This window comes from Oreochromis aureus, linkage group 13, assembly GCF_013358895.1.
Source record: "Oreochromis aureus strain Israel breed Guangdong linkage group 13, ZZ_aureus, whole genome shotgun sequence".
Taxonomy (NCBI): Eukaryota; Metazoa; Chordata; class Actinopteri; order Cichliformes; family Cichlidae; genus Oreochromis; species Oreochromis aureus.
In genome coordinates this window covers 24,758,508-24,770,907 of record NC_052954.1, presented here as the reverse complement: position 1 = coordinate 24,770,907, position 12,400 = coordinate 24,758,508, and the positions used below count along the sequence as shown (strand labels likewise).

At 41.6% G+C, this 12,400-nt stretch overlaps 1 protein-coding gene across 6 annotated transcripts in view; it reads right to left on the bottom strand.

Annotated features, from left to right (window-relative positions):
• Window positions 1-2,629: 2,629 nt before the first annotated feature.
• The window catches only part of cep170aa (centrosomal protein 170Aa), a 39,030-nt gene continuing 29,259 nt past the window's right edge, over window positions 2,630-12,400 (bottom strand). The window contains exons 13-24 of one of the 6 annotated variants that reach the window (XM_039621666.1): window positions 12,132-12,224; window positions 11,344-11,461; window positions 9,593-11,170; window positions 9,282-9,332; window positions 8,318-8,410; window positions 7,170-7,428; window positions 6,797-7,028; window positions 6,209-6,376; window positions 6,013-6,101; window positions 5,802-5,895; window positions 5,656-5,707; window positions 2,630-5,286 (exon numbers count right to left, since the gene is read on the bottom strand). In XM_039621666.1, the coding sequence (XP_039477600.1) occupies window positions 4,952-5,286; window positions 5,656-5,707; window positions 5,802-5,895; window positions 6,013-6,101; window positions 6,209-6,376; window positions 6,797-7,028; window positions 7,170-7,428; window positions 8,318-8,410; window positions 9,282-9,332; window positions 9,593-11,170; window positions 11,344-11,461; window positions 12,132-12,224 (3,162 nt within the window). In that variant the 3' untranslated portion in view covers window positions 2,630-4,951. The remainder of the gene's footprint in view (window positions 5,287-5,655; window positions 5,708-5,801; window positions 5,896-6,012; window positions 6,102-6,208; window positions 6,377-6,796; window positions 7,029-7,169; window positions 7,429-8,317; window positions 8,411-9,281; window positions 9,333-9,592; window positions 11,171-11,343; window positions 11,462-12,131; window positions 12,225-12,400) is intronic. The other 5 variants (XM_039621668.1, XM_039621667.1, XM_039621669.1 and 2 more) reach the window with 5 other exon arrangements.

Here is a 12,400-nt window from a genome sequence, read left to right as displayed (position 1 = left end):
GCCAAAAAACCTTCTGGAGAAATGTTTTATAGTCAGATGAGACAAAGATCAAGATATGTGGACAACCATGACTAAAGGTATGTTAGGAGGAGTAAAGGTGAGGCTTTTAAACTTAAGAATACTGTATGAACTGTCAAGCATGGTGGTGGTAGCACCATGGTTTGGAGCTCTTCACTTTAAATCAACAGGTAGAAGGCTGAAACTTGGACACAGTTAGGTTTTCCAACAGGAGAATGATCCCAAACTGGTTTTGAAATGGATTTCATGGGCTAACATTACACTTCTGAAATGGCCTTCTGAAGTCTATACTTAGAAGCACAGTCTGTGTCAGGAAACCACCAAATTTACCCAAGAGTGGTCAAATATCTGGCTGGAATCATGCCAGAAGCTTATTAATGGCTGCCAAAAGCACCTAGCCAAGGTTCAAGTTGCTAAGGAACATTTGTTCACAAATTAGCGGGAGCGTATTTGAGCTTCTGTGTATCCTTTTGACCCTGTGTGGATTAGAGAAAATCAAAAATAAGTTCAAACTCATGCATCCAATTCTTGTTCTTTAAAGTCATTAAAGATGCTGTACAATCGCTCCACCCTGGGAAAAACAAAAAACGATTCAAAGAAATGATTAAAATGATGATGCCCATGATGAGTGCATGCAAACCTGACCACAACTGTAGCTCTTGTGGTTGAAAGGAGTGCAGCTGAAAGGTTGAGGGATCGTTCCTGCTCAAAATGGGACTGTGGGACGGTTAGAGTGTGGGTTTCAGCTTTCTTATAAACCACTTTCCTAGACAACATGAGTAAAGTCATCTGTCACAGGAAACCAAGGGGGGAAAAAAATATGAGAACCAGTCTGAGTTTTAGATCAATAGAGTGATTAAATCTTTGGGCCAAAATAAAATGTGCCCTGACTAGTTTCAAGGTTAAGAAAATAGTTTTGTGTTATGCTTAGTGTTTGGAACTTGGTTGTAAGATTAATATTAGGGGTAAGAGGCTTGGGAATCCATTAATAACAGAACAACGTTTAGCCAAAATATAAAAGGTACCCATCCAAATGACCTCAGCACTGCACATATTCAGGTCCCCAGCCACAAACCTGACAAGTCTGAGGAGAGATGTGAGAATTCTGAATTTATTAGTGAGATAAATTGTATAAGCTCCTACATCAGTTAAATAGAATTAGATGCCAGGTGCCATGTAAAAAACTGATGTATTGTAGTTTGAATATAGTTATTGTAAAAAGATTACAACAGCTGAGCATGCAAATGTCTAACTGTTCAGGCATCACAAAGTGAGTAGTTGTATCATTTGCATTTTCAGTTGACACACTATTAATGGCAATTCTACTCAGTAAAAATGATAGTTCAACTGACTGTAAAGGAGTTCCTTTTTTAAGGAGGAATTACAACCGGGTTCTCATTAATCAGTGGTGCTCATGTTACTTCTGTGCAGGTTAACTAAACCCCAAAAAGTAAAAGTGGGACAATTTGAGACGGGTTACTAAAACGGCTGAAACATAAACATGAGCATGAGCTCCAAATGTAAATGCAGTGAGGATAAAAGGAAGTTAGAGTTTAATCCTTTAAATAACAACCTGTTTTTTCTTTACTGTTTTTTGTCACATGACTTTTTGAGCTCCAGGCTTCCTTGACTCACCTTCCAAAAGTCATGGGATGTTTCTCAGTTGTTACTGGAGATGCATTTCCTTTTCTTTTGGGTTAAGAGTCTAGGATCAGCCAGGTTTATGTTAAAAAGGGACTTGTTTATATACACTCTCACGATCAAGGTGTGAATCAGAATGGGGAATAAAGATGATTTAAGTCATTTTGAAGATGGCTTTGGTCCCACATGGGCTTTTCTGAGTATTTCAAAAAACTGCTGATCTACTGGGATTTTCCCCACACAACCACAACCATCTCTAAGGTTTACAGAGAATGATCCAAAAACAATATTCAGCGGTGGGAGTTCTCTGGGTGAAAATCCCTTTTTTATGTCAGAAGCCAGTGGAGAAATGCCTGATTGCTTCAAGCTGACAGGAAAACAATATTAAGTCAAGTAGTGTCTCATTACAACCAAGGTTGTGCATTCGGAGAAGAGCATCTCTAAATGCACATGCAAACAACTGAACTATGTCTGGTCAGTGCCGGACAGGAACTATGAAAACAGTTCTCATGGGCTCAACAAAAGACTGGAAAAATGTGGCCTGGTCAGATGAATCTCAATTTATGGTGAGACATTGGGATGGTAGGATCAGAATTTGGAGTAAACATAAGAATGTGCCTTGTATTGATGGTTTGGGCTTGTGGAGGTGTAATGATGTGGGGGATATTTTCTTGACATCACAGTCTACCTGAGCATTGTTGCTGACCACATCTATCCCTGTGTCACCACAGTGTGCCCATCTCCCGATGGCCGCTTCCAGCAGGATAACACATCATGTCATAAAACTCAAAATCATCTCAAACCAGTTTCTTGATCATGGCAATGGGTTCACAATGAGTTCAAATCTCTGAGGATTGTTTCCAGCACCTTGTTTTCAAGGCAAAAGTGCAGTACTAGCAAGGTGTACCTAATGTAGTGACTGGTGAGTGTCTTTCTTCACTGCCTAGTCAAATGAAATTGGACAGACAAGTGTATGGCTCTTTTTTATTAACAGTAAGAACCAATGCAGATAACTGAACAAATATAAAATGCATGAAACATCCACAACATATTAAAACAAAAACAAAAAAAATAAATAAAATGGTGTTTTTTTTTTCTTTACAAAAATAACAAGAAAAAAATACAAAGAACACTGAGCAGATGACACATGTAGAGTTTTAAAAAATAAGCCTGTACCTAGCATTCACAGTCCCCCAATTTCTATTTTTTCTGATAAAATGGGAGAAAATAAAAAATAAAAACACAATTAGAGGCTTCTTCTTTTTTTTTTGTACAGGCAGAATAGTTCCAGAGAGGCAAGGCAGTCACGTCTGATATCAGGCTAAGTGATATCGCTCATCTGATGCAGCCTTTGACTACTTCTGCATGAAAAAACACCACAATCTGATGTGCAAAACCAGATAAATCTTCTTTAGACGAGTACGTCTTTTTTTCTTCTTGTAATCAATGCCCCCCCAGCTTCAAAACGGGCACTTTGAGGCATTGAAAAACATTGTACAGTACGGTATAGAGAGAAGGAAATGAACATGTATTGTGGTACCTAATTCACTATTCCATGAGCATCTAAGTACTAATACACTTGCCTTTAAGTTGTCTTACTCTAGTACACAGACTATAAGCTGGAGAGAGATTCAGAAAATGGTTAGTCCCCATAAAGTAACTACAAAAGCAGCAAAGTCAATGAGTAAGAGGTTAATTATACTGAAATTCCACAGTATCAGTAAGATAACAATGCACCTTCTGTATATACACAAGCAAAATTCATTAAATCTTCACAGACGGGGAGCTTATTTTATAATTATCTAATCAATTTAACGACTGATATTTTAAACCATAAAAAAGGCTTCTTGTGAGGTGCCCATATTCTTTTGACAGCACATTAATTGAAACTAACCCAGCAGCTTTTTTCAAGTTCAGATTTTGTATTCACGAAGAAAACGAACAAGTCAAATCATAAGAAAAGTGTCTAAATATAAAACAGTGGTTTAAACAGTGACCTTCTTTGTTGCTACTTGAAAAAGAAGTCAATCTGTGACTTGAAAAAAAGCAGAGAAAAAGCCAATTGGAAATCATAAAGACACTTAGGCATAGATTCTCACAGGGGCCAGAAATATCTGTTTACAATTATTAAAATAATGATTCGTTATAATAAATAATCTTCTTGAATCGTTAATTTGCTAACAGAGACTGGGTTTTGACATTCAGAGAGGCGGGTGAACTGCAGACCAGATCAAGTTAAGATGAACTGCAATATCAGTTGATGATTTTTTACCGTTTGAAAACATGCTCGCTTTGGTAAGTGATTATCATTGGTTTCCCATAGGGTGTTACTACTGAGTAAAACCAGCATTTAGTATTGTTGAGAGCAATGCAGGCGCTAGCTTGCAGGGAGAAAACACTCAGCTCTCTCATGCATGTGCTACTGCTCTGACAAACATGTTTCCAGCTACAAGGAGGAAAAAACAGGAAGGACAGAGAGGAACATAACAGGCGAACAAGAAATAGGTGAACCGAAGGATGGGGAGGCACTGCAAATCAGTTTGAGAGACGGCTCAATGGACGGTTACAATTCGGAAATATATAAAACATCTGCAATTTGGCAGTTCCTGGCATAAAGCATGTCTATTTATGACTGTGGTTTGTCAGGGTGGTTATTTAAGGCTGCTGAAATATTCTTTGCACTGGCGTGGAGCTAATAAATTATTGCAGTGTGTTGTATTTCGTTCTAGTGTAAATAGAACATGTTTTGCAAGTGTTATGTTACAATGCAGTCTGTCATGAAAGTGTTAAAAGTCTTTGAAGTAGAGGGGATACAGGGTCATGCTGCTACTATTAAAGAATATGTTTTAAGGCATGTCCTTAGTGTAGAAGGGGTCCAGACACACGGAGAAGGCAAGAGGACTGGAGGAGACTGTACGCCCACAGAAATCTGTCCACTGAGAGAGCACCCGACCGGGACCATCATGTCAGCCGGTCAGCTTGAACAGTTCAAAGTTGAAATGTCAGTCTTTCAAATCATTCATGGGTCAATTTCTGTTCATGGTTAACTCATGATGTATCAGCTGAGGGTCAGAGAGGGGAGTCTAAAGGTCAGATGAAGCACTTCAATTCCGGTCAGGAGATCTTTTGCTAAGTTTTTTTTATATTACGCTATAATCTTAGACTGGTATAGTCTCAGAATGGCCATTGTTCTGTCATAAACAAATAAACAAACAAAATAGTTTGAATGTTTCTACATGGATCACCAGCCGCCTGCACTCCAATCCATTTGTTTATTCACATAAACCAAACTTTACTTCTGGGCGATGGCCTCCTCTCCGCTCGGCCGGATCCGGCTGAAGCTAAGACCTCCGACTGCCGATTTGCCCAGACCCATGCTGGTGTCGCGTGCTTTCTCCTCCGTGCTGGCAGAAGAAGTCTGAACCCTGGCGGAGGCTGCTGCTGAACCTCCAGACCCTGGAAGTATCTCCGGCAGTGATTCTTTGGCTGGGGGTGCCGACCCAGGGCTGGTAGCAGAGGGGGGAGTTGTTTTGGCGGCTTGGGGCTTTGTAGGGGTTGTGGGGCTGGTCAGGCCGAGGCTGGCCAAGGCATCCAGAGTCCCATCTGGGTCTACCATCACATTGATCACTATCACAGAAACAGCCAGAGGGTCAGTGTGTGGAAGGCCTCATGTAAAAGCCAGTGTATATTTTGTATTGTAAAATATAGTTTTTGATCTGCTCTTGTGTTAAAAGCCACATACACAAGTATAGAAGAAGAAAAACATTTCAGATTTGCAGAGAATCAACTCAAAGCTCCTTCTGACACCTCCGTTTCCTACATATGTGTCAGTCCCGTTTTGCAGGGTGATGAATTTTCAGCATTTGAAAGAAATCCATCATTTTTATTTCTTTTCACTTAATATTAAGGCGCTTCTCAACTTTTAAATACAAATAAATAGAGTGGAGATGCAGGAAAATGTCTACGACTCTGAGCGAGTTCACATTTATAATTTACCTTGAAGCTGCTTTTCGACTCTCTTCAGTTCAAGCAGAATACCAGAAATTTCCTGTGAACGGAGGGTGGAAATAAAATGATTGGATTCACTTAACACTGGGAATTGTTTGTCACTCGATATGATTCAGACAGATGAATTTACGCACCTTGTTGGAAGTTTTAAGGAGTGGCACTTCACTCTCTGATCTTAGTTTACTCTCAATTTCATCCCAGTTCCTGTCCTTATCCTTAAACAAAATCCTAGAAGCAAACATTGTACAACAGGTCACGTTTGTATTCAGGATCAGTGGGTTAGAGTTAGGCACTGTAGATATGTTGTTAAATGCTAATGGTACTTATATCAACAAGTATAATCACCTTATTTTTCCTGCTGTTTTGTCGATGGAGTGCCTGATCTTGGTGGACAGCTGGGAAACTGAATGGAGCAGCAGGCTGTCTAGTACGGCCTGCATGCACACAGAAGAAGAAACTGACTGTTAAGCTGACTGCTGAATGCAATGCAGCTTCCATAGTCACATAAATATGGTGTCATATGTTCTTGTTTGCCTCTCACCTCCTCTCTATTCCAGGTGCGTCTTCTTAAAGCTCGAGGCTCCAAGTTGTCAGGAGCACGGGGCCGGAGCTCTGCTGGTTTACCGTTTATCTCTGGTGGCTTACTAGTTGAAATCACAGGTGGGATCTTCCTGAAGTTGAGGCTCTCATCAAACACCCGATCAACCAACTAGGCAAAGACGGGGAGAGACGAAGCAGGGAGAGAAGAAGGATGTCAACGTTGTGAATCTCTCTACAGTGTTGTTCTACTTTAGTTTAACATAGTTAATATGTGAGAATTCATGGGAAATGAAAGAAAAACTCCATCAGTGAAAGCTAAGCAGCTCTGAAGCTTTTTAACTGTTTAGCCAAAGACAGTCGGTTTTTAGTCTTATAGTAGAAAAATAATAAAAAATCCTCTCTTGGTCAAATAAGGATAAACAAATGAAAGTGGAGTGCATGGGACTGTAATAAGTGAATACCTCACACAGCAGGTGAGATCAAGAAGCAGCAGAGAGATATTTTTTTTTTAATGAACGCAAAACATTAAGATGGAAGAGTGCAATGGAAACACATGCAATAAGGCAATAAGAAGAAGAAAAACGGGCACCTTTTTCATGCTGTCCTGTATATCCGGCTGCGTGGGACGTGCAGGGCCTACCTCTTCCCGAGTGTCAATGGCCGATCCTGGAGTGGTGGCAGCGGTGCTGACTGTGGTGCTGGGTGCTGTGCCGGATGAGCTGACTGAGTCAATCTCGCCGGCAACATCGTGGATTTCACGAGCCAAGATGGCCAAGTCCTTAGCCAGGTCCTGGCTGATCCTGCGCACACAGGGGAATAACCTGTTAACCATCAGACGGGGTTCTTTAGGACTCGGGATAAACAGCCACATGAACACATGAAACCTGCATACACAGAACAGCATATACAAAACCGTTAAACCATTAAAGCTCAGTTTCGCCCAGTTCAGTGTGGATCAGTACCTGGCTATTTCCTCGCTGTGTGCTGTCCAGTCCCTGATGTACTCCTCTTGCTCTTTCATGCGGTGTTTAATCCCCACTCCACCTGGACCCGTCACCCCAACTGGGCTCACAGTGGCGCCGAGTCTGGAGTTGCGGTGTGGGACGATGTGATGAGGCCGCACGTGGGGCCGTTTCGGAGAATTGCGATTGGAGCCGAACTCTTCCTCCGAGGTGGAACCGTACTCTGGTGGCAAACGTCTCCACCTGCTGCTGCTGGACACTATGATAGAATTGCATGAGAAATTTCATCTTTCAGTCAAAAATATTGTATTTATTCATTTCCAATATCAGTTATTCATAAAACAGATAAATGTGCTTGTAAAGTTGAGACGCTTTGTTTCTGAGGAAGCCAGCAGCCGATTCTGCTCTGATAAAATATGAATGTTAAACAGAGGAGAATGGATGCTTCCTTGTTTGTTGACAAACACAGATATTTCTCAAAGGCAATGACGATAAGCTTGATTACTGAACTAAACTGCCTTGCTAAGCTTGAACAAAAAAAACGATGGGAGAAGCATTAGTGGTGCCAAGTATTTTAGGAATACTGTCATTATTGTAACTTTGTTTAGTTGTTGTATGGACTGATGCAGCAATGTTTGGAGTTAAAAAAAAAACATAATTAAAAACAACAACAAAAAAAAGAAACACTAGTTGAGTTTATTGAAAAGCTCTCGGCCCATGCAGCCAACAAAAGCATCCAACAAGTTAACAAATCTTGTTAGAGCCATGTTAATGTATGTTAGCCGGCTTCAAAATGGTCACACGCCAGAGCCATTAATGTACTGCAACTGTGCCATGATGAGATGACACAGAGTGCTCTTCCAGTCTTCTCAGAGCGGAAGTGTCTAGATCAGGGATGTCAAATAAGGCCAGAGGGCTAGAATCAGCCCAGCAAAGACTCTAATTCAGGAACAAGTGAAGGAAGGCATAAACAACTCCAAAGTAATTAAGTATTAGCTCAACAGTTAAATGAAACAACATTTTCATGTTTTTCACTATCAATTATAAAACTTTCAGTTTTTTTTACAATAGGACTAAAATAAATGGTCAAAAACTGTTCAAAAAACCTTTTGCTTTAAAATTAAGGGACAGGCTGGGCAATGACCTACCTAATTCTGCATGTCTTATAACTTCGGCCCAAAGAGTCGTGCTGACAGATTTCTTTCTTTGCCACAAAGTGGACTGTACGTGGTCCGACACCCCTGCTCTACATGAAAATTTTCCACAAGGTGGAGCCAAGACCACATGATCACAAAGTTGGAGATCAAATATCAGCTCTTTGGATAGAAGTGAAGCTTAATCTTTAATACTGCGTTGAATACATTGCTGTTAGCATTTATACCTGCTATAAAAAATTCCGTATACTTTACAGAGCTGATACGACTGTATTGATTTGCTATCAGGAGTGACACTCGACTAATCATATTGGAATTGAATATGATTGAATTCACTGAATCTGTGAAAACATTTGAAAAACATGGTAAACTTGTAAAAATCTAGCTACTGCATCAGCGCAGTAAACAATCTAGATACAAACAAATCCTGTTACCATTTGTATCACGGCAGTTTCAGCTAATTAATAATTACATACAGTACAACATACTACTACAAAAACAGAACTAGGAAACCTCTGAAAAGGTGCACCTCGGGCTGCATGTAGCATGGGATATAGGGCCAAACTACAGATTTGACGCAGTACAAAAAGTCAAGCGTAAGAGTATGGGTAGAGCATTCGAGTCCTCATCACAGCAGATTTAAGGCAGGAGACGTTGTTAACAATGCAAATATGCTAGAGCTGGGTCATCGTAGTTTGCCTTGATATTTACTGGTGATTCACTAAGCCTTTGTATTTTTGTATGTGGCAATTTTTGCCAAAGAAGCGACTCAAAATTACATTGTTTTCATTTGACTTTTAAATGCAAGCAGCACCATTTTTAAAATAATAAAACTCTTGAGATGCTGCAGTAACACAATTCAGATCCTTCTATTCCTGTGACCCAGGTCTGACACACACTTGTACACACTAGACACACACACACAGTCTAGTTAGGCTCTATAGTCCTGGTACAGTACCCATTAGCTCCTCCTCTGTATCACCACCTGGAGGTTCGGGTTGAAAGCTCTCTGGATGATGAAAACCAATGCACAAATTCATCACAACAAGGTGGAAATGTTTGGACACAGATGTTTACACACTGACATGTGAGGTATGCAATGATGTAGATGTAATTAGACTTTGTCATACTTTTTTATAAAGAAACTGATAATTAGGTCAAAACAAAAATAAAATGAACAGCTAAAACTAGAATTCTACTTTTTCCTTTCTCTAAAAAACTAAAAAATCTGAATCAATCAGACAACAGTGTTGGAGTAGATGTATTCACCTGTGGGCGAGCAGTACCCCGCTGTAGTGGTCTTGGTTTTGGCTTCATTCAGTTTGGACACGCTGTTGGCTCTCATCCTGGGTGTCAGCTTGTTCTCCGTGGGTGTTGATGAGCGCAAGCCCAGACGCAGAGCAGTCTCAGATGATAGCCGGGGTGAAGAGGTGGAGCTTCGGGTCACTGTACACTCAGAGTCACTGCGGGCTGAGATGGAACCCAGACGGTTTCTTCGGGGTTGCGCCAGCAAATCCAGCCGTGACATCCCTTTCCGGCCCGATGGCGGTTTAGAGGTGGAGCTGGTGGTGGACACCTCAGAAGCCACAGACACCCTGTCTGCATCAGCTAGATCCGTGTCAGATGTGTCTCCCAGTCGAGCACGACGGAGAAGGGAAGCTCTTGTGGGTCGCGGCTGAGGCAGTGAGGCTTGCTTGCTCAAGGAGGAGGCTGTGGCTGCATGAAGAGTCCGGCTGGTTTTGGAAGAACCACTGGCAGATGTCTTAGCAGACCTATCAAGTTTGGATTGCAAGACATCATCTGAGCCGCGTCCGTGTGCTGAGTGCCCCAGAGGTCCAGAGTAGGTCTCCTGGTCTGAGGAGAGGATGTCGGAGATGGGAAAGGATGAAGTCTGGTCGTCATCAGTGAGATCTGCAGAGGGCTGCCGTGCTCTGGAGGAGGCAGAAGATGGTTGAACAGAGCGACGTGCATCAGTCCGGGTCGTTGCTTCGACTGGCCTGCTTTTAGTCTTTCTCTCCAACCGTTCACGAGCACTGGGATTTGTGATGCTGGTTTTGGAAGCTGTGCTCATATTGCTTTTCTCCCGGTGCATGCTGCTGAGGGAACGCCGTTTTTGTACACTGGCTGCTGCTTTCTTATCTGCTGATTCAGCCACATGACTAGTTGTGCTGGCTGTGTCCACATCTGACTCAGGAGAGATAGAGTCAGTCCGAGGGAGGAGGGCTGAACTTGAACCCTGAGCAGTGATGCCACCTTTACTACTTTTCTGATCTAGTTTGTTTTCATCTCTTAGTTTGGCCTCTAGGAAAGCCATGACAGCTTCAGTGTCCTTCAGGAGAGTTGCAGTATCCATACTGCCTACAGAATCACTGCGTTCACGCCCATTGCAGCCTCTGTTTATACGTGGGATGAGCTCGGCAGGGACGCTGGCACTGGGCTTCTCAATTGTGAAACTGCCCTGGCGGACGAGAGGCTTTCCAGACTTCTCACTTCCTTCTCCTGCTCCTCCTCCTCCTCCTTTCCTCTCCTCTGACTTCTTCCTCCTCTCAGTGCTTCCAGAGGTCCGGAGAGAAGCCTTAGATGGAGAGGAGGTGGAGCTTTGTTTCCGTTTACTAGTCATTTCGCTGTCCTCCGTGGGAGTCGGGGACTCCCCGTCTCCCTTGTTCTCTTTCTCCTGAGGTTCAGTATCCTGCTTTTCCCCAATCTCTGACCTCAGAGTCTGGGTAGCGGATTTAGCCCGGGAGTCATCCACAGGGAGCTGAGGGAGGGTCCTACGCTTACGGTCAGTCAGACTGGAGGAGGATTCGCCTCTGCTGAGGGAGGCACCAGACTCAACAGTATTAGCACCTAGAAGAAAAACCAACTTAATTGTCATTCTTTTTGTTTTCTTTTTTTTTTTTGCATGATATTAAAGAAAAAGGATTTTCAGTCCTAGTTTCTACTTTGAAATATTTAGCATATCAAGGTTTTAAAAATGATAACATATTGTGTTTAAAAACTGAGTTTTCAATAGTATCTACCTCTCTCTTTGTGCAGGAAGCTGGCTGTTTCTGCTCCTGAACCCTCTGGGTCTGTTCTTGTGTGATTGGCTGCTATGCTGGCCCACTGAGAGACCCAGCTAGAATCACCAGGGAGAGCCTGGGGGGGCAAAACAGAGAAGAAAACGGGATTGAGAAAATTACAATAAAGCTCACTTAACTTAATGGTGGCACAATAAATACCCAGGAGATCATGACAGTCGCTATATCTAAAAGCCACTAAAGCAAATGTATAATAAATGATGAGAGAACTGAGTTAGACTGTAAGGATGAAGATATTTCTCTACATTTTTATTTTATATTTTAAAAAAATCAGTTTGCTATATGCTCTGTGTGTTATTTAAATACATATAAATCACCCAGACAGGGGTGCATAAAAGACAGAAGACCAGACAGAAAGGCTGTCACCGCACACACACGCTGTCCCCTCCCTCTTGTAAAACTGCCTAAAGGGCCGAGCATGTCTCTCCTCATCTTAGTATGATCTAGGTCACTCGTAGGGAGGACTTGCCTACTCCCACGAACAGGCTTAGGCAGTAAGTGCCATCAGAGTTATTCTGACACACAATATGAAGCTTAGTCATGAATCTTAAGTCTGTTATATGACACTGGACTAAGAGGCTATTGTCAGTACTTTAACAATAAATGCTAATCTATAGGTGAACATAAAAAAAGCTAATCAAAGAGAGAAAAGGGAAGAAAAATACTATAAGGGGCATAAAAAAGTAACAAAGCAAAAACAAATAATCAGTTCAAGTTCTGTTTTCTACCTCTTTTCCACTCTGTCCTGCCTCCTTTCCTTTTCCTTCTCCTTTCAGGTCTGACAGAATCGACGAGTCTTTGTTCTGCTGCACACCAAACACCTAAAAATATGTGAAAAAGAAGAACACAAAAACATTTTGCTCAAGTACATTTAATCTTTAGACAATATGCACATTTTGTATGCAACAGAATAATGGTAGTCTTTGGAATGAAAATGAAATACCTCCATAATATATTTTATAAACATATCATTCAACACTTCTCCTACTGAACAAAA